This window comes from Castor canadensis, chromosome 11 (assembly GCF_047511655.1).
Source record: "Castor canadensis chromosome 11, mCasCan1.hap1v2, whole genome shotgun sequence".
Classification (NCBI taxonomy): Eukaryota; Metazoa; Chordata; class Mammalia; order Rodentia; family Castoridae; genus Castor; species Castor canadensis.
In genome coordinates this window covers 117,588,560-117,611,441 of record NC_133396.1, presented here as the reverse complement: position 1 = coordinate 117,611,441, position 22,882 = coordinate 117,588,560, and the positions used below count along the sequence as shown (strand labels likewise).

At 35.5% G+C, this 22,882-nt stretch overlaps 1 protein-coding gene across 24 annotated transcripts in view; it reads right to left on the bottom strand.

The window, feature by feature from the left end:
• Window positions 1–1,847: 1,847 nt before the first annotated feature.
• Esrrg (estrogen related receptor gamma) overlaps window positions 1,848–22,882 on the bottom strand; it is a 556,652-nt gene continuing 535,617 nt past the window's right edge. For all 24 annotated transcript variants that reach the window (XM_074048307.1, XM_074048306.1, XM_074048315.1 and 21 more), the window contains 2 exons: window positions 19,466–19,735; window positions 1,848–5,791 (listed from right to left, as the gene is read on the bottom strand). In XM_074048307.1, coding sequence (XP_073904408.1) covers window positions 5,547–5,791; window positions 19,466–19,735 — 515 coding nt within the window. In that variant the 3' untranslated portion in view covers window positions 1,848–5,546. The remainder of the gene's footprint in view (window positions 5,792–19,465; window positions 19,736–22,882) is intronic.

Genomic DNA, 22,882 nt, shown 5'->3' with positions numbered 1-22,882 from the left:
GAGAGTCATCAAATAAACTGTTCCCTGTGTACTTGAGGAAGAATGTGGATGAGAAAGGCAGAAGTGACAATGGGGAAAGGGTAGGTCAAAACAGGTAAAGTGTATTTCATCAGCTTTTGAGGGGAAAAAAATAAAGGTTAAATCTTTTGTCTTGATTTTGAAAAAAAAAACTATAACACAAACTCAGAGCCGATGTATGAAAGTTCTTTATTTGTAAGGATATTTGTGGCTTGAGGAAAGCAAGAAAATGTGAAACTATGGTTTCCCTATCTTGGGAGAATCTGGAGACCTTTTCTAGCGTATTCAAAAGCCCAGGCCGTATATGACTGATGAAGTCACAGTCTATGGGGGGAAATAAGGATCAGAAAATTGTGATACTCCTATGACAATTAGAAGATGTAGACACATTTGGGAAGTACAGATTTTAAAAAAATTGTTTCTAAACAACTGGTGAAAATAAAATGATTTCTGAGCACCTGCTTGGCAAGCACGAATCCCTGAGTTCAAACTACAGTCCTGCCAAAAGAAAAAAAAAAAGATTCCTTAAAACAAGTATGCAACCATTTGTCAGAGCTACTTATTCATGTATTAAAAAATGCAATAAGCCAAAACATCAAAATTCTATTTTGTCTTCTTCTTTTGTATCTGAGGTATCCATGATAAAATTACCACAAAAGTTGTCCTATAATTCTGAATGATTACAGAGCAAGAGGATTTTGATCTTTGAGTTCTTAAAAGTATGTGCATGTTTGTCTAACATATATTTTTAAGTGAGGATCTCATTGGAATGTTATATATATTTTTTTCCTTTTTAGAAATATATCTTACATTGTTTTAATTCCACCCAAGTACTGAAAATATAAAAAATGAAACACAGTTGGCATCTACGTTGAGCCGTTATCACTCAAAGGACATTAGAATAGGAAAAGTCAACACTGAGTTATCTTGGTAGCTAGCACATTTGAGTGACTTAGACAACCTCATGCTCCAGAAACCCATTCAGTTTAGTGGCCTTTGTGTGTTGTGAGTTGGCCTCTCTAGAGATCCAGCCACCTCTGAAAGGGAGAAATACGATGGCCAAACACAATGACAAAACACTCTCAAGATAGGCAGTGAAAAAAAACTAAAAAGAAAGGCAGAGAAGCCAGGAAAAGCTCATATTAGCACTTCGGTGATGGCACCAGGAGGGTCCAGTGGAAGCTACAACTTGACCCTGCCAGCAAGGGCTATAACCTCTCTGAGTGTAAAAGGCTAGAGGAGGCCCTTTGCTGTCAGCGGTGCTATTTAACCCTCTTGAATACCAAGACAGCTCCCCCTCCTAATTCACACAGATCTATAAGCTCGCTACTGACTTCCCTTTCAAGAAATCTGGTCAGCAACTCCACTCTTACTCCATAAAGCCTGCAGTTTACTGAGGAGTTCTGCCATGCAAGCAGGAGTGCCTGATTTAATTGTTGATAGAGGGGAATAATAGGTATCTCTAGCAGGTTTAATATGATCTTAAAATAAGGAGAAAGTTTTCTGTTATGACATTGACATAGAGGCAATGATTTTGAGTAATGCAGGATGATGTGGAGATGCTTTAAGATTAAATAAGAGCTATATAAAGGCTTGTCAGAATGAATTCTAATGTGCCATGAGACACTTTGCATACTCTTAAATATGCAAAATGTCTCCGTGGCACCCTAGAATTCATTTTGACAAGCCTTTATATAGCTCTTATTTAAAATCCTGCTTTATTTTTAGGGAACAGGTACTCAGAGATAGTCTTTGAATGGAAGCAACAAAGGGCAGTGTTTATTGATTTGGTTCTTTAGTGAGGAAAAAAAAAAAGCACAATACAAAAGAGCAGTCAAAAGTGAAAGCGTGTTTTATATTGCTCTACCGTCATCCTGAAAGGCATAATAATTTGAGTTACACATCTGAACTGATTGGAGTTACAGAATCATATCTCCTTTTTGCATTTAACAATATATACAATATAAAATAAATACATTTACACAAATGGACATTTGCTGGAGCACACAGTATGGTACACATCACAAAAATATACAATTGATTGCTTTACAGATGTGAAGCCCATCTACAGCTATAGACATGGTTTTATTATTATTATTATCATTATTATTATTACTACTGGCTATAATGCAACTCCTGGATTATTATAAGCAGTTTAAATTTTTTGTCCTTTTACGATCTTTGCACATAAGACTGCCATAAAATGTTTTCCAAGGCAGGTAAACAGAGACGTTTAAATAATTAAAATACAATCACCAACACCCATTTTCTCTTCTATAAGAAAAATAGCAGTTTTAAATTTTTTATATCTTTTATGTTATCATTTAAATGCAAAATAGTGGAATAAATACAACAATCTGATCTGATTAAAACACGAGTGTAACTACAAGGAGTCACACAATCATATTGCTTTAAATAAGAACAAACTGAAAAGAAGGAAAATAAAAATTGAAATCATACAGCTAAAACATACACCTTCAAAAACTTTCCAACACTTCACATTAAGTAAATGGTCTTGCTTGAAACTTGAAAAAACTTCCCTCAAGCGAGGTTAAGATGAGTATTTACCCTAAAGCCAGTGCACTTCTTTTAGATCTACATTTTACTTTGCTTTTTTTTGTTGTTTATTTCCTATTTGTGAGATATTTGTTCTTGTAATGCTGAGAGTCACTTAAACTGAAAACTAAAAATTGCATCTCGTTCTTTGAACATATCTCCATCTTGTGTTTTCAGTTATTTGGCTCTTAATTCTGAAGCCCAAGTACTTGAATGTGATACAGATGTATATATTGTATATATTTTATTTATATATAGTGTAGTTGAATAGTGGCAACTTAAACCCTGCACAAACTTTCTGGAAAATAATCTTTTTAAACACTTACATATATAAATAATCTTATAGAATCAGCACCTTTTTTTCCCAGGAGTTGTATTTTCTGTTGTTAGTTTTAAAGGGATGTGCCAATTTCTGAACTCCTATCACAGCTATAAATTTCAAGTTATTGACCATCTGAATGAATTGCTAATGATGATTTATCTAGAATCACACTACAGTCACTTCTCTACTGAGAAACCACAATCTACAATATAGTCCCATATAGCTAATGATAGATACACAGTATTTCTAGCACTGGGCTGATATTTCATCAACCCAAGGTATTTTGTTTAAAGCACACAAAGTAGCAATAGTTTTGGAAACGAGTCCGCACCAAAAAAGTTTTGCAACAACACAGAGCAAGTTAATAACAACATCTGAGAGATGATTGAGTGAAAGCCATATATACAGCATTTAAAAATTAGACTTATCTATATTCTTGAAATATTCAAAGTTTTATTTCTAAGCTATACATTGGTATTCTATAATAAACCATTAGAGAAATTATTCCTTGTTTTGAAAATATTATTATGATTTTGATGTGTATCTGTTCATAATGAATACTTGTTTGGAATTTCAATCTCTTAATTATTATTAAGAAGAACCTTATTACTGGTAAGGAATAGAATATACTACTGTAGTCTCCTGAGGAATTGTACATCCAATATTGTCTCTAATTCTACCCTGTGTCTAAAAGCACACACCACAAGAATCCAAACACCACAAGAACAAGACAACAGTCTTCGAATGCAACATAAAATTCAGAAAAGCACAGCAAACATGAAACATTGAAAAGCTGAACTACATTTCTTTTGTTTGTTAGGATTACAATTTTAATTACATCTGTGTACATAGAATAAGACTGTTCACATAGTACAGGGAGCAGCTACTAACACTGGTCCATTGGTATAGCATTTGATGGAGGGTACTGTTTATTGATTATTTAGCAACTGTAGATTCTGGGGGTATCTAATTGATTTCTTCATTAGATTACACCTCTTAACAGTCTGGAACCTGACTGACTTTCGTGCTGTGACAATACTGGTTGAAAAGCACTTATATTGGCTTAGCTCTTGACAAAAAACTGTAGATTAATTTAAACAAACATTCCTAAATAAATAAACTCATATGGGTTAGGTTTTAGAATTTGGTCAGGCGTCTGCTGTCTTTGATGATTTTTTTTTTTTATTCTGGCATTTGCCTTATTGCCTCTTAAATGAATACTGGCTCACAGCTCCTTCTGAGACAAGGTCTGTAACTTTGCACACAGGCAGTAGCTCATTCCTAACCACCATGGCGGCTAGAAGTCATATGGCATCTGTACCTCCCAGGTAGGGAGGTGCACTCATGATAATTCTATGGATTGGTATTCCATTCGCAGTGCTTATATACGTGACTGCTCAGAGTCACGGTAGGTGTAACCTAATCCTTGGTGTCAGTGAACACAGGTAAACTGGAGCTCATGTTAAAAAACTGGTGTTTGGGACCAGACTGGCACACAACATAAATTGCATCCGTGATAATATGCACCTTCCCTTCAACTATTGCTTGAGTAAGTTAAATTCCCATATTAATAAATGGCTGAAAAGTGGTAAAGCTGGTACAAAAAAATCTCCATTTGTAAGAAGAAACAGAACATTTTTAAAAATCTTCCTTCAGGATTCATTTGTCCTTCATTATTGTTCATAATTGTTCAAAGCCAGCACAAAATTGCAGTATTCTTATTTCTCTTTAGTATTGCATGAATGAATAAAGCTTAAACTATTCCCTGAAAAAGTTACATAGTAGCTAAACTAACAAATACCTGGAAGACTTGAAAAAACAATTAAGGAATCAAATGGCTGTAACTGATCTAGATGGAAAAGCAATGATAAGAAGCAGCCGATGCAACATTGCTTGAGTTGTTTAATTACAGGCTGCTCCCGTGAAATCTAATACTGCACTTAGTCAATTCGTTTCTGTTGCACTGTACTTTTAGGTACGTCGGTTCTCTCTTTGATTCCTTAGTCATTGGGGACGTTATGGTTCACAATGAGTTCACTGGTATCCATATTATGGATCTCCATCCTTTGGCAGGGCTGGCTTCCATCTCTCTTCAGTTAGAGACCTCTTTTAAAAGTTCAGCAGCAGAAGGAAGGGAAGGGAGAAGAAGAGAAAGAAAAGAAAAGGACAGAAAATAGAAAATAAAGGAAGAGAAAGGAGAGGAAGGAGATGAAGAGAGACGAGAGGTGGGAAGAGGAAAGGAGAAAGGAAATTTTTAAAAATTAGAGTTATTAAAAGGAGAGGTTGAAAAAAAAGGGACGAGAACAAGAGAAAAGAACAAGGGATCGAGGAAGGAACGAAGGAAGGAAAGAAGACAAAGAGGGAATGGGTAATAAAGAAAGCCAAGAAATGAAGGAGGGGGGTGGAATGGGAGGGAGAAAAAAAGAGAAGAAAAAAATAAAAGAAAAAAAGGAGAAAGTTGAGATAAAGTGGTATCAGGAAGATATGGAGGAAATCTGAAAGCTGCTTCATAGTTTTGCTGCTAAAATATCCGTGCAGTCTGTCGGTTTTTTTCGATGTTGTTAACTACACTCTAAGTTTCTTGACATCACTCTTGGGTTTAGTTTCCCTTTTTCAACGTGCAGGATGGGAAGGCCCAGGAAGCTTGTAGTCAGACCTTGGCCTCCAGCATTTCCAAAAAAAGTTTGTGCATGGGGACTTTGCCTTCAAGTTTGATGTTGTAGAAATGCTGCACAGCCTTGGTGGAGGTCTGCCTCAGGAGTGGCAGGGTCATGAGCATCTTGCCTGCTCGGCGAGGGTCTTCCACGTGCTGGCCAGCCTCGTAATCCTGCAGAGCCTCGTGCAAGACATCCTGGAGCTTCTGAACAGCTTCCACATCCTCTATATGCATGGAATCTGTACAACAGAGCAAAACACTTGCGTTGATAAGAAGTTTATGTGGTTTAAACATATAAAGTTACACAGATACCAAACCAGACAAGGACACACATGTGTGCTCTCGTATGTGGAATGTAGACCTGACACAAATAGGAAAAACAGGTCACATTAAGGCACAGGTCATATTACGAGAGATGGAGGATATAAGAAGGTGGATAGAGTTGAAGTACTCTCTATACAAGAATACATATAGAATTCTTAAACTTGTTGGAACCACTATAAGAAGGGGACTAAAGTAGAAAGAAGAAAAATAGAGGAAGTGAACCAATTTGAGTTATAATACACATATACATGGAGGTGCCACAAGGAAACGCCTGTGTAGCTGCCTTAAACAAGCAAAAATGTCATTTTTTTTTTTCTTTTACCAAATCAGAGAACAAGAGGACAGAATCCTGCCTGGGGACTGTTGGAATCGTGGGTGAGGGAGGTGGGAAAAGGGTGTGGATGGGTGAATATAGTGCAAATACTGTGTACACATGTATGTAAATGAGAAAATGATACCTGCTGAAACTATTCCAGGAATACGGGAAAGGGGGGTAAAGGAGAATGGCAGAGGGGTGAATTCAACTATGATATATTATAAGAACTTTTGTAAATGCCACAACGTACCTCCACCCAGCACCACACTAATAATAATAATAATAACTATAAGCTAACATCCCTGGGGAACACAGATACAAAAATTCTCAAAAAATATTAGCAAGTTGTATTTTTGAACTTCTCTAAGATCAAAGCTATGATTTACTTAAGAGCCTCACACTTCCAAAAATCTCTATTTTTTTCCTTAAATTTCACACAGCAATTTCTAAAATTGCTTTAGAACATGGGAGTTATTATAGAAGATCTATTATTTAACACACTTTTTTTTCCGCTTGAGAATAAGAGAAAACATTCTCTTACCAAAATATAAAGCTAACTATTTTATTGATTGCCTTATTTTGTGTTCATTCATTCAAAAAAATGTCACAGGTCATTTATTAAAAGTATTACTCTAAGTGCTGTCTGAAGTAAAACTTTTTAAGATCCTGATTTTGCTTGCAAAAAGCACATTTTTCCCAAAGGGGTAGAAAAGTTGATGACTACAATTTTAATTAACAGTTCCATGTAATACATTGAATCTAGTACTAGACTGAAATTACAATAAATTCTTTCTCCTTTTAAGATTTTGAATGTAGTAGTTAGCAGTCTCTTAAAACATCTACTCTACTTCCCTGATGGAAAACAAATGGTGTCTTCAGATTACTGAGTTGTGAAATATTTTCCACATTTGGGAAGGTGAACTTTGCCCTGAAATGACTAATTTGAAAATCTAATTCAGTGGAGCAAAAAAAGGGTTAACAGGGTTGCCACAATTATTCTTGTAAGAAATGTGAGATGTGGGGAAAAAAATTAAAGTTACAGCTCTAGCACTAAAACAGACACTTAATTATATACAAGTTTGAATCATTTAGCACGTTTTATTGATTCTGATGACAGTTTATCTGTTAATTACACATAATGGAGTCTTCGGGGGATTCTTCATGTTTAATAATTCTAGTTCGCTGAGAATGCTGAGCACTAAGATATATGTAGCTAGCCCAATCTTTCATAGAATTCAAATACAGATTCCATGACCAAAAAACCAGAGCGAAACATAATTTAAAATGAAGTGGTTTAACATATAATAAAAAAGGAATTGGCAAAGTAATCAAGATAAATGCATATAACCATTAATGTGTTTTTAAACTTCTATATATTTTTGCTTATTGGTTTGTTTTTGTCATTGTCATTTTGAATTATTTTACCAAATCACTGGTGATTTGGCAACTATTTACACTAGGTAGTTGATAGCACATTGCTTCAAAAGATTTTTCAACAATCTGAAATATCATTCTTATAAGTGTTTCCTGCTCAGGAGTCAATCCCTGCTTGATAAAGCCCAAAAAGTAAATTCTTCAAAGTGGGGAATAGTGTTAGAAGGGGGTTCTCAAGACATCTCCCAACATATATCTGGTCTTTCCCTGTAGACTGTTTCAACTTAGGTTTCTCTCCAATCTGGTTCCTTTTAACAGGACAGTCTTACCCACTTCCTAGGGTGTCTTCTCTCTAAACTAAACATATCTAATTTCTGAAGTTGTGTCAGGATTGGTAATGTTAATGATGGAAGCATAGCCATAAACATGATGAAAACATGCGTTGCCTTTTTTCTCTGTTTGTACATGTAAACACTGCCTGATGGAAAATGGGGGTGGGACATGGGCACACACTAATGGTGACTCTCTAGGCACATAATAGATTGATTCAGGACCAGGTACTTAAGGGAATGGTGATTTGTTGGACTTATCCACGAAAACAACAGAAAACAGATGAACGGGAAAATATGAATTATGTTCTTTAGAGACAAAACATAATTAGAACAAAATAGCTATTTTTGAACTAGACATAAAGTAAAAATAAAAATAATAATTCTATCATCAATTGAGCATTGGCTCATTTAATCTCCTAATGGCTCTACAAGTCAGGTAGTACTGATAGAGTAAGAGTCAGACTTAAATTTGGTTTACTTTGAATCGAATTATAATATTGGATTGAATATTGCTGATCTGAGTGTAGTAGCCTTTCCTTTTTCTGATAAATGAGAGAAAATTGACCTCTGAATTCATTTCATTGAAACATCCATTTCATCAGCAATGTTCTCTATAACATTCCTAATGAAGACATGTCCAGTGATATGTAGACTATTCTACATTACAAGGGGCAGAACTAATTACTAGAAATGTCTATTTCATGTTTCCAAATGACTACAAATTCCTTCCTTTGATCCTGGTTCTAACTGTGGGAACAATCCAGAATAATTTCCTGTTTTTAAATGGTATACCTTTAAAAACTGGAAGTCAGCTAGTCATCTCAGCCCTCACCCTACACTTTTCCTTTCCCACAACTCCTGCCCAGCAGGAGATATATTAGAGGATGTCACAGGAAATGAGGCGAGAACAAATAGTAGAGAGATATGCCCACAAACAGCAATTAAGACTTCAAACTATTCTTTAAAGGCTGTGATTTAGCTTGAGAGATTTAAAAATGATTTAATCAAATTACTATGATAATTTAGCTTCCCATTTACAGAAAAGATTCTAACTCATTTTAGCTTTGCCCATTCTCAGATCTGCTAATACTTGAAATGCAAACTCACTAAATCTGAGCTATTTAATTAGACCATGATTCAGCTGGCAGACTGATGAAGAAAATATTAATCTCCATTAGGGATCCTAGTTCAAGTTCTGGCTCTGTGGCTTTAATCTGTTTTGTTCTTTTGGGTAAATTTGCATTTTGATTCCAGGTTCCATAGAACTGACATTAATTTGTGCAATTGTTTAGGTTTGGTTGTTAGTGCTGGGCTCTTTTCTAACTATGCTTTAAAAGATATAGTATCACTATCAGTGCTAATGGAAACCAGCTAAACTTAATGGAGATCATCGGTTTATGAACTAACTAGATAGTCTGAGGATGCACATTAAAAACACTGGGTGAGCTGCTAAAGAACTTGGATTCTTGGGCCCAAGCCCAGACCTGTTAAATGAAAATACTGGGGCTGAATCCAGGACATCCTTGTCTTTTAAAAAATCTAGGTAACTCTGCCAAACTGGGGTTGAGAACCACTGAACTGGACAATAAGATAAACAAGCACTATTAAAAAGAATCAAGATTTCAAAATACAGACAGGCTGGTATACATTGTAACCCACATATTAAGTTTTATCCCTTAATAATAAAATAGAACGCTTTCATAACTTTTGATATTTTACTCTGTGAATGGGTCCTAAAGAATTGTGTCTAGTTCTAATCATTCACTTTGGAAAGACAGCTAAGCACCTGAAGCTGAAAAATTCAATGAGTATTCTGACCATTAAAGAAGACTTTGTTTTCATATTTTACCTGAAATAAAATGTTGCCTTTCCCTATGATAAAAATAATCATTGTGGGCCTGGGCATAGCTACTCCAGAGTGCCCAAGTCCTGTTCAATGCTTGTAGCTTCTCATTCTTGACAATACTTCCTCAGTGGTGCCAGGCCTCATTTTCAGGATAGAATTGAATATAAAAAAACACACAGAGTGTATTCTGAGTCAAGCCTAGTACATAATATAAATTAACGTTCAGAATAAACTTTTCTGTGAAACCCATGTGTTGACTTTCTTTGTTGTTTCTAACTGCTTACCTGAAGAAGGACAGAAAGAGTTTGGCTAATGCAACCTTCTCCAATCATTCAAGGAACATTGATAGGCAAATGGGTAACTGATTAATATAGATTTAGATTAATATAAATTAGAAAAAAAAGGGCACCAATCATAAAGTTTTGATTAAAAATAGGTAGACAGTATTATATGAAGATGGTTGTAGTGACAGCAGAATTTTTAATCTCTCCAAATATACACATACAAAAAAACCCCAGAGCAACTACATGGCAAAATTAAAAACTTATACATAGTTATAGCTCAAGTAGAAGGTACACACATACACATACAAAGTAGCTTAATGTGTCGGTGTTCCTAACTGTGTCCACTCAAGGAGCTAGGAAGAATAGCTAATCCATTCCATATGCTTAGCACACAGGTTAACATCTGGTTGTAGGCCCTAGCTTGGAAATATATAATATGTTCATAGAGCATCTCGTCAGACCAAATAGCATCGATACTATGTACAACTACAAGTCATTCCAGAAGATTCTAGATGTCAACCTGAAGGGGTTCCTAGTGTCTGAAGATGGAATAATTTGAAGTTCAAAGAAGATTATACTTGCAATTGAGTGAAGTCCATTAATTAAGCTTGAATATATGTGTTTATAATGACCTTAAAAATACAGGGCAACAATTTTTTTATTCTGAAAACTGATAAATGAGGAGAATGAATCAGGCATTTCTAGTACTTTTCTGTATCACTGTTAACAAAATAAAAGAAAACATTATACATACCTCAACTACCAATAAAAAGAAAAGACAAAATTATAAATCACCATTTTTGCAGTCTCTAGTGATTAATGAAATTAGATAATGACCATCCACAGCTGCTAATGTCACAAAAAATAGAGACAACCAGATGTTATTTGACTGCTAATGAACAATATACGACTGTTAGGTGCCACAGGAATAGAACTTAAGTCTGATTTAGACTCTGGATCCAGTTGGCAATTTCCACAAAAGATAAAGGGCAGAGAAACACGAACTTACATCTTTAAAATCCAGACTAAGGGACAATCTGTAGGTTAGGTACTATTACCCCTTCACTAGATATAAGAAAAGTTAAATAAAAGAAGAACTTTTGCATTTATGTTTTAGATTTCAACTTGAAACCTGTGGGACCTTTTTTTTTTGTTTGCAAGTGAGCAAGACTAAACTAGGAATATACAATTTAGTAATGAAACTATAATGAGACACAAGGAAGGGATCACCAAAAAACGCAAGATAGAACTTTCCATGAAATAATTACTATACCAACACTGCCATGTTCCTAGAATACAGTCTACCTATTTTGAAACAAAACTGTATATCTGGCACCTTTTTTTCCCATAAAAGTTGGCTTCTCTTATGAAAAGTGAGAGGGTTGAGATTGAGATAAGATACCAGGAGGGGTTTCTGGGGTTCCTTGCAAAGTATTAACTATTGATCTTACTTATATATTCATTGTGGTAGGCTGAAAAGAGTGTCAAAGAAATCCAGGTCTTAATGGAACCTATAAATGTTACCTTATAGGAAAAAAATGATCTTTACAGAAGTGACGAAGTTAAAGGATCTTGATATAGGAGATTATCCAAGCGGGGCCTCAAAAAAGCAAAAGAGGGAGGAAGGAGGGAATCTCACCACTGAGTTAAAATAATAGCACTGGCTTTCAAGCTGGAGGAAGGTGCCATTAGACAAGGAATGCAAGGAATTTGAGTCTAGAAGCTGGAGAAGGTGAGGAAAGAGATTCTCATCCTTGAGAGCACATCCTTGTCCATACCTTGCCTTACACTTAAAGAACCGCATTTTTGGACTTCTGATTTCTGGAACTAAAAGGAAATAAATGTGGGTTGTTTCTAGCATCAAGCCATGGTGATTTGATAGAGGAGTATAGGAAACTAATACAGTAACTTAAATGGTGAGAGAGAGAGGTGGGGAGTGAGAAACTTCTGCTGGGATTGTGTCTCCAAGAAAGTACTGAACCAAGTGGAATTCTTATAAAGGCCGCAGAACACATAGCAGACAAACTAAAGAAACTGTTCAAATAACAAGTAGGGGTTTGGAGCTAAAGAAATCTTTTAGGATTTTTCCAACCCAGAGAGTAATGATAATTCTGAATTCTGATTTTGTGCTCAACCATGATGAGATGATCACAGTTTTTATTAAATAACATTAATTTTTTCAGGAGATATGATGTCCTCACTTTTTGCTTTAGCTAAAAAGCAAGTTTTCTCACACACAAATCACTCTTACTATATTTATATGAAATGCACCACAGAAAACCTCTGTGGTCATTGGGTCTTTTCTCTAGGCAATCCTCAAAGATCCCAGATTGTTGTTTACTTATATAACAGGATTTCTCTGCTAGGTTTTTTCTGATTTCCTACAATGGTTCAAGGCCCATCTCCCTTCATGCTTTAGACTGTTCTAGAAGGTTTCTAACTCTATTTACTAGAAGTGATAAAGATAATTATAGTCAGTAGCTGAATGTTGATACCATAGGTCAATCTTCTTCAACATCATAGATGATCCCATCATAGGTGATGCTAATCTTCTTTTGTAATAGATTGCTGGTAACTATGGAGTCATAGTTACTCAGGAGAAGGAAACAATTGCAGAGTATTTTATGTGCTTCTAATCCAGGATGGGAAGTTTAGAAATATTTAAGGCAAATACTTCTTATACTATGCCAAGGTATAGTTATCATTAAGCATGATGAGGAAACTTAAGAGCTAGCTTGTTCTTAACCTGAGAATTTGTAATATCCTACTACAGGAAGCCTGCCTAGTTATGGATTTATTACATGTGGTTTTGAACAAACATGGTCAAAAAATTAAAAAATCAAAAGCAATTTCAAAAACAAAAACTTCAAATTCTCATGCACACATTATACAGCTTAGTTGATGTGGAAAAGCTCTCAGTCCTGTGTTATCATCAGTAGTATTTAAATCATTGTGTGATCTGCTGAGTGGGTCTCTGCCCTTAATTATGTGAAAATGTACCTCCTAAAAAGCAAATGGTACCCAAAAGCAAGATAAAGCTATGATAATCTTCCCAAGCCAAAAAAGGTATGTAATATGTTTAATTTTAGTGATAAAGAGAAGGTTTTAGATTTCTTGAAAGCTGGTATGTCTTTTGCAGAAGCTGGGCAATGTTACGGGAGTAATGAATCAAGCTTCTGAAGAACAGCACTGAACAATATGTATCCCGAACATTCATGGTTTTTTAACAGCAGTATCCTTGGAGCCATGTACCCACAGATACCAATGATCTACATATGTATTCATACACACATACACACATACATATACATGAAATTTTAAAGTTGCATTAAATAACACAAATTGACTTCCCAAATGTATCATCTGAAATAAAATTAAAACAATTCAATAGTTATATGGTAGACTTCAGTTAATAAATGAAAGTGGATTAGGAGATGGAGTTATAATTTTGATTTCTTATTTACTAGATAGCATTATTCATTTGGTATTGGTAACACTATAGTCAGCTCCAAACATTGCATCTTTCCTTCTGTTTATCATTTTTCCTGGGTGGTTTCAGAGTAATCAGCCCTCACTATCTGACGGCAATAGATCCACAGATTAAATCAACCTCAGAAAAAAAATATTTGAATGCTGGATTTATGGCACATGACTATAGTCCCAGCATTTGGGATGTGGAGGCAAGAGAACTGTGAATTTGAGGCCAGTCTTGGCCACACAGGGAGAGCCTATCTCAAAAAGCATCAAAAAGTAAATAAAAATAAATTATGTCTATACTGAATATGAATAGGAATCTTCCTAGTCAGTATTTCCTACACAATATGGCATGGCAGTTATTTACCAATTATGTAGGAGGCTATATGTAAGCTATATAAGGCACTTGAACTTCTGCAGATTTTGGTGTCCATGGGTGAGTGGAAGTGGTATGGAACAGGGAGAAATCCTGGAACCAATTCCCTCCCATACACCACCAATTCCACAGGTACCAAGGGACAACTATATTATAACTATAAGAAGACAGCAAAATAAAGGAAGTAGGCACACAATTCTAAGCTAAATTTAAAACATTAATTTTGGTTCCTGGATATGAAATTGCAATGTCTTAAATCTTCTGCTCTGAGCCTTCTAAAGAAATGGTAGAAGACATTTGTGGAATAGAAATAGCTTATTGATAGCCAAAGACAGAAGGTCCAACCCTCGCCTTACAGTGTCCACACATTTTTATCAACTCATTTCAGGTATCTGTCACCTGATGTTACACATGTGTACTACATGGACACATTGTGGGAACTAGATTCCCCAGAGAGGTTTTAGAAAAATGAAATAGCTATGGAAAGATCCTCAGAAAGGATCTTGGCTGGCAGCTAAAATTATATACAGAATATTAAAGAAAATTTAGTAAAGATTTTACTAAAATTGGCTGAAACTCAGTAGCCACTCTAGACTGAAGTTTTACTCACTTTTATACTAATAGTTTGGCTCCATGAAGATTTTAATATTTTCACCTTATAAATTCAGCACATACATACATGTAGTCTCACCTTCTCTAAAACCAAACTCATCACCTAACTTAAAAACGTATTACTTAAAAATTTTATGCCAGTTAGGGATATTAGACATTATCTAATTTATCTGGCCTTACTTCATAGCTGAGAAAAGACATGTGTCTAAACCATGCATTCATAAATATATGCTATATAAATATATAATGTATTTGTGGTATTAATATTTCATTAGAGGGTTATTAGGAAAATCATAAAAAAAATTCCCTTAAGGAAGTGATGATGAAAAAAGACTGAAAAAAAAGACACTAGGGTTCAAATATTCTAATTAAATATGGACCCATTCCAGTCTCCTACAGAAATCATAAACTTTCTGCCCCTTTAAATTACACAATTCTAGATACATACCACTTTGTCTTCACAAAAGCCACTGAATACACTCATGAAGTTGTTATGATTACTTAGAATTTTAACTTGATGGCCAAAATATTACTTGTAGATTTTATCAACATGCTGTTATTCTAGAAATAGTATGCAGAAGTAAAAAAAAAAAAGAAAACTTGACTTTAGTCATATTTATTCTTGAATGGAAAGAGCTCACATAGTTTGAGGTAAAGGGTGGGATAAAAGTGATGAAAGTTGGGATGTGAGTGGCAACCATGAAGATCTTGTGACTTGAACAAAAGAGAAGGATCAGAACTAAAGTGGTTCAGAATCTGAAACACATGAAAAAATGCTCACCATCTCTAGCAATAAAGGAAATGCAAATTAAAACCACGCTAAGATTCCACCTCACCCCTGTTAGAATAGCCATCATTAGCAACACCACCAATAACAGGTGTTGGCGAGGATGCGGGGAAAAAGGAACCCTCTTACACTGTTGGTGGGAATGTAAACTAGTACAACCACTCTGGAAAAAAATTTGGAGGCTACTTAAAAAGCTAGACATTGATCTACCATTTGATCCAGCAATACCACTCTTGGGAATATAACCAAAAGAATGTGACACAGGTTACTCCAGAGGCACCTGCACCTGTTATGGAAACAGCCAAGATGCCCCACCACTGACGAATGGATCAAGAAAATGTGGTATCTATACACAATGGAATTTTATGCAGCCATGAAGAAGAACGAAATGTTATTATTTGCTGGTAAATGGATGGAATTGGAGAACATCATTCTGAGTGAGGTTAGCCTGGCCCAAAAGACTAAAAATTGTATGTTCTCCCTCATATGCAGACATTAGATCAAGGGCAAACACAACAAGGGGATTGGACTTTGATCACATGATAAAGCGAGAGCACACAAGGGAGGGGTGAGGATAGGTAAGACACCTAAAAAACTAGATAAGCATTTGTTGCCCTCAACACAGAGAAACTAAAGCAGATACTTTAAAGCAACTGAGGTCAATAGGAGAAGGGGACCAGGAACTACAGAAAAGGTTAAATCAGAAAGAATTAACCTAGAAAGTAACACACATGCACAGGAAATCAATGCGAGTCAACTCCCTGTATAGCTATCTTTATCTCAACTAGCAAAAACCCTTGGTCCTTCCTATTATTGCTTATACTCTCTCTACAACAAAATTAGAGATAAGGGCAAAATAATTTCTGCCTGGTAGCGAGGGGGTGAGGGGGGAGAGGGAGGGGGCGGAGTGGGTGGTAAGGGAGGGGGTGGGGGGCGGGGGGAGAAATGACCCAAATATTGTATGCACATATGAATAATAAATAAATAAATAAATAATCTGAAACTATTTTCAGTATATAAAAATGAGCCTATTGTCTTGAAAATAGTTTCAAATAAATTCTTAGATATGAGTCAACAGAATCAATCAAGAGAATAGAATCCCCTGATCTAACTGTACCCGGTGCTTATAGAAATATTTCACTATTTTCTCCATTACAAGGATAAAATTAATGACAGAATCATTGAATTCCACAAATGAGAATTCTAGAGATCAATCTAACCTCCTGGTGTTGGCATGAGAAGTTACCATGTGAAAACTGTGACCCACAATTTTTTTTTTGAAATCTGATCCTACAGAGCTATATCAGCTCATCTATGCAATAATTGTTCAAAAATAAGAGGACACACAGCTTCAATGAGCCTGAAAATTTCTCTGTCTCTCTCTCATTTTTTTTTTTTTTGGTGGTACTTGGATTTGAACTCAGGGCCTCACGCTTGCTAGGCAGGCACTCTACCACATTATCAGCAAGCGAATTGCCTGTTTCCCAAGCATAAGAACAACATATGTAATTATTGCATAAAGACAAATGTTTAAAATAAGACAAAATATAGATAAATGAGACATTGGTTGTTAACACCTATAGCCATACAGGGAAAGCTAAGAAACCTACATAATTAACATTAAAATAGATTTTTTGCCTAACATGCATTTATGTTAATCTGTAATTTCTAAATACTACAAAAAAACTAGGAGTTTTCTAAAATGTCTATAAAAAGTGTTAAAATATTTTCATATTGATGTGCTCATGTGAAGTTTATGAAACTTACATTGGGTATAAGCAAGTCTGAACCTACAGCTTTATTGCTGTTCCCTAAGCAGATGATCTTACCACTTAAGCCACTCCACCAGCCCTGCTGTTCCCTAAACAATGGTCAAACAATAGAATAAAATATCCTTATATTGACAGTATCAAAGAAAATGGCTTTTCAAATGGTTTGCTCCAAACTAAAAAGGTAGAGTTTGTGGTTAAGTGGGTGAGAAAAAGGACGTATTTATACGACATGGGAAACATAACACAATTTTGAGATTAAAAGTCTTTATAGGATTTAATCACTCATTCCTTAGTTATGCCTGATTCAGTTAATTTTTCTTGGTATTTAGAGGCTTACAAGAATGTTAAAATCACCTGCAGGAAAAATTTGTGCCGTGCGTAAATTTTCTGAGAAGCCATGCTACTCAACTACTCTAATTGGAGAGAAGGGAGAGCTTGTTAGCTATTTTTGGTTTTAAACAAGAAAAATTAGCTACTTCTTTAAATAAAGACTTTCTAATCATGAGTCACTGCTATAAAGTAGGTCACTGCCCTCCCCCAACAGCCGAGTGTGTGGGATTAGAACATTTATATATCAACAATATTAATGATTATACTTCTATGCAACAGAACAGAAATGCTGCTGCTAATTAATTAAGGTACTCTAAATTATAATACTTAGCCATAAAGTGTACATCCAACATTTAAAATTATAAACTTTAGCAATTTTGATGATAAAGTTTTAGCACTGCTCAGCATTCACAATTAGCTAATAATTTTACAAACCAATTTAAAGTATAAAAGATATAAAATATGCTGAGTCTATTTTAAAAACAATTAACCAAGTAAATGTTTTGAGTTAGAATTGTTTCATGATTACCAAATAAAAATGCTTCCCCAAACCATTGCTCTAAAATCTGTCATCTAATTATAAGAGGTCCATACAAACTAATAAATTCTCAGAAAATTCCTATTGCATCTTCCACTTTGATCTAGAGAGCAGAGTAAGGGGTTCTTGTGGACGGCAACAACAATGTCGTTTGTTATAAAGAACATATTTTAAGTTTCAAAGGGGAGTGGGAGAAGATGGGTGAATGGTGTGGTGAAGAAGGGAGTTATATTCACAATTAAAATGATGAGATGCTAAGCTCCATTGTGCAGACAAATAAGAAAGTACAACTTCATTGTTGAAAACAATTTCCCTCCTATCAGTCGAAGGATTCATGCATCAATATTGTAGATGAACTGTTAATTACAAAATCAATTAAAAATTATTTCTAAAAACAGTCACGCGTCCCTGGCTCTCATGGGGGCAATTTGGGCAGAAGGTCTCATCTCACTAGGACTGCGCCAAATCACAAAGTCGTCATCCACAAGTAAGCAAAAGCAATCTGGTTTTTCATTTTTCAGCGCGGCTGAGCCCAGCCTGAGATTGATCGTCACATATGGCCCCAGAAAACAAACTGTCAATACCTTGAATGCTGCAGAATTTGAACAAATAGCCATCCGCCCATTCAAGCCACTCATTGCATCCCATTTAACAGATTTTATTGACAGTTTCCTTCTTGTAATTAAAGGGAAAACTACTGGCCGGCAACCAAGATAAAGTTCAAAGATAGGGTCAAAACAAAAGCAGATGGAGGGGCACGGTGTGACTGTCAACGGTACATAGCATCAGAGAACGTTATTGACATGCAGGTATCTCATGATCGGCAAGCCATTAAGGAGGGATCTATCCTGAACTTTATGCAAATGCTAAAAGAGACTTAAGACCACAATAAAGCATTAGGAGAGGCACAAAGGCAAACACAAAAAGCACCAATGATTTTTATTTATCAGACGTTGCTCTCTATTTTAGCACATGTCAGTTCAAATGGAAAGAACATTTATTCCCATAATTCTTAACCCTTGCTGCCTATAGGTGATACTTTTGAGGGGAATACTCCTTCAGCAGAATTTCATGTCTAGAGAATTCCAGATTGTAAGAAACTGAGGGACTCTATGATAACCAAAATGACTTGCAACACTAAGTATATTTTCCCCATTAAAAAGTGTGCATTTTTGAGGAAAAAAGAGGCTCATGTGCATTCATAACTCACTCAAGTTGACTTGTGCTTAAAAACCAACACAGATAATCATGACCCAAGAGTGTCCATGTATGCTAGTTCTTTAAGACTTTCTGCTTTGCTACAGTTCAAATCAGTACATCCATTAGGTGGTTAAAGTTAGCTTTCAGTAAGCTAGTAATGTGAAAATGCTTCCCTGTAAATGTATGTTTTCCTTTTTTCTAACTTTCAACTAGAAAGTATACTGATTATAATCTTGCTAACTCATACAGAATTTACAAACTAGGTCTAGCAAATCGCTGAAGAAGTTAAGGGAAGGGGTAAAACTGACATATTAAAAAATGTAACAATGACCATGTCAATGTGCCAACCTGAATTAGCAAGAGCTATAGCTTTGAGGGTGACAAATTCTTCTTTCTCCAGCTTCATGCTCTTGTATTTCTTTACCAGCTGCAGGATAGCATTATTTAGGTCAAGAAGGCCTGCTAACTTGGACTGGTCTTCGTCCATTATATAATCGTCTGCATAGACAAGTTCATCCTCAAATGAAAGAGATCGGTATACGACACCAAGGATCAAAATTTCCATCCAAGCACTCTGCAGAAGGCTCATCTGGTCCGCCAGGGACAGCGTGGAGAAGCCTGTATGGGAAGATGGGCAGATCGAGTTACTTTAAAGCCATAATTTCATAATGCAACATTAGTTTCGTATGGTTGTCAGCTTCTGCATCAGAGCTCAGAAAGATGCTGATCTTTGATTAGAAGCTCTTAAAATTTTTTCCCTGATTCACTTTGTGAACGGTAAAGTAAAAGTCACAAACCAGCTTTTATTGGTTGGTGTTTTTATAGATTTCATAAACACAGTTGAGGGGAATATACTAGAGGTGTACTTTCTTTTATTAAAAGAAAAGAACCTGCAATCCTTATACTTTACTTCTGATTGAAGTTTTTAGCGATGTGTTACAGGATGTCAGGTTTTCAGCTATCTTAAACCACCCAATTATTAAAACCTTAGTATTGCTGAACATAAAAGCAAAGCAAAACAAAACAAAACAGGAAAACAATTTCAAACACACAGTAGACTACAATTTGGGATGAGTTACAAGTAGATGAGCCTTCTTAATTGGATATTTCACCTCCACGGATAGTTGTTATGAATTTCTTTTTTAAATGGTTCTTAGTGGTATAAAAGACAGCATAATGCTTAGGCTGCCAGGCCTGCTCACCAAAAAGAAAGGCCATGATTCATTCTTATGTTAAGGTCCAGTTATTCAAAAAGTTAATATAAGCAGTGTTTGGTGGAAAGAAAATCCTGAATGTAAAAACTGGCTCCACTTAAGTATTGGCTTTTGTGCCTAGAGCAGGATTAACTTGCACTTTAATGTTTGCATTTGGGAAATAAAAATGTGCTACTCATCTAAATACTAATTTATAACATGACCACTTCAATTCTTTACTGTTCTATCTACACCTGCATATTAAAGTCCCTTCTAAGCTTCAGAAAACAAAAGAAAAAAAAATATTAAATTCTCAATAGAGAAAGATGAAGCTACACAATTAAACTTACTCAGGAGACAAGATATATACATATTCATATCTCAGAGGAATTAGATCTACACTCTAAAAGGAAGTCTCAGAGAAGATACTTGATGATGGGATGTTTTTTGTTTTGATTTTTTTCCCCCAAGAATCCTAAAAATGAATTGTTTCATTGCCAAGGCTATACCAAAGAATTCCAAGAATGACCACCCACATCCATGGTTTCTGAGGTCAAGGAACCATGATTTAAAGTCCTCCTATCAGTAATTTTACAGAGGGGAGCATTTTGAATAATGTAACCTACGAAATGTATTGTTATTCCCTTTCTAGACATTATTATCCAGATCATAAATATCCACTTACAGCCAACGTTTTTAGACTCCTGCTTGTGGTCATCATTGTTGTCACTTTTATTCATACAAAATTAATCATATCCCATATGATATTAGAAGCTATAGCACAGTAAGGGGAATGGTTTTCTGACATAGTGGTACAAACTAATGGATTGCCATTTGGTACCATTAACTATGAGTACTTAATAAAATCATCAAAAGGGATTAGTCCAGCTTTTCTTAAAGGGCTCTTTATGGCACTTGTAAAAAAGCTTTCCTTTCATTGTTCAGGTGCTTATATGTTGTTTGATGGGGCTTATTTTGGTCTGGCTTTATAAGGTTTTTTCCCTTCTTTTTCTTATTTCTTGTCATTAAATTTTAATGTACATTAATAAGTATCTTCTTAGAACTTGAGATATAATAGCTGGTAGCATTTTAAATAAGTATTTGCAAAAGAAAAACATTAAGTAGATTTGTCTCTAGGCACTTTCATTTGGGGGCTGTTATACTCACACACACATATACACAAATAAAGACCACAATGATTTTTTTTTTCCATCCCTGCCCTCTTATCCTGAGAAAAAAGGTATTATGCAAATCCAAACATCTAAGTCAAGAAGAGAGTTAACTGGAGATATCCTTTATGAATTAAATCAACAAAAATTAAATGATCATCTGGAAGGTTCTAAGGAGAAAGGAATGGGTCCTTTCCATTTCTCTTGGTTTTCTTCTTCGTTTTCATGCTTCCTTTTCTGCAGGAGCAGATGGACAGAGCGCATAGCCTGCAGCACCGTCCTATGACAGCCCAGTTCTCCCTCCCAGACACTGCTGTTAGTAAATAGATTTACACATTCTCCAATCTCCACACATCTTTCTGCCGAATAATTAAAAGCAGGATGATTAGTTTATTGAGTGGAAGGAGGAACTTTTTTATTGAGGTCCATCCACGATTTTATCAGGGCTAGCACTTTTATGGTTGTCAGGGGGGTGCAGGCATCCAATTTTTCTTATCTGCCTGATTAATACAAATGCTGTTTCAGGACGCATTAATTAACAGATACAAATCTACGTTCTCATGGAAGGATCAATACAGAGAAGAAAAGAGGCATCAATGTGAATTTAGTGCTGATGATGGAGAAGGCATGCTATTGACATTTACGTGCACGGAAACTTTAAAGTTGCACTGGGGCCCCTTTGTCCCTGTGATTTACAAATTAACAATTTTTTTTCAGGCCACAACAAGGTTTCACACATTTCTATGGGGTTTAATTAAATAAAAAGCAATAAAATTTCATTTTTTAAAGGTTGATCCTATAATTTGTGTGTGTGTGTGTGTGTGTTGATGGCTCTTGTGTGTGTGTTATATCTCTCCTGCAAACCTAACTTTTTCCTTTCACTTCTCTATGAAGGAAGAAGATAAAGAAAAAGTACTTTTTGTTTTTTGGTTGGGAAACACAGGGTGCTGGGGGTGGTGGGTGTTTATTGCATAAAAGATTTTGGCAAATTTGCTTGCTCTATATCCTCCTGCCTTTTTCAGTTGATTAAAAGAAGTATAGTTTTTACAAAAGCATAGGGGAAAAGGACACTCCATGCTTCACAAAATGAAAACCTGGATTTCTATCTGTTCTTGGTCTAGAAATAGCTGGCTCACATTTTAACCCTTCACTACCACACTTCTGCAATCTGGAAGCTGGCACATAGAGCTTTCCTGCTCAAATCCCTGAGCAGCACTAACCTTTGCTATGAAACATTCACGTGCCTTGGTCACTACAGAGGCCAAATACATAACAAAGATTTTATTTTAATTCCATAAAATATATTTTATCCACTCTTTAGGATTTGCAACCTGTACTGCAATTCCATTAAACACCTGGATAGAATAATGTCTTTATCAATGAACCTGAGCAAAGTATTAAAA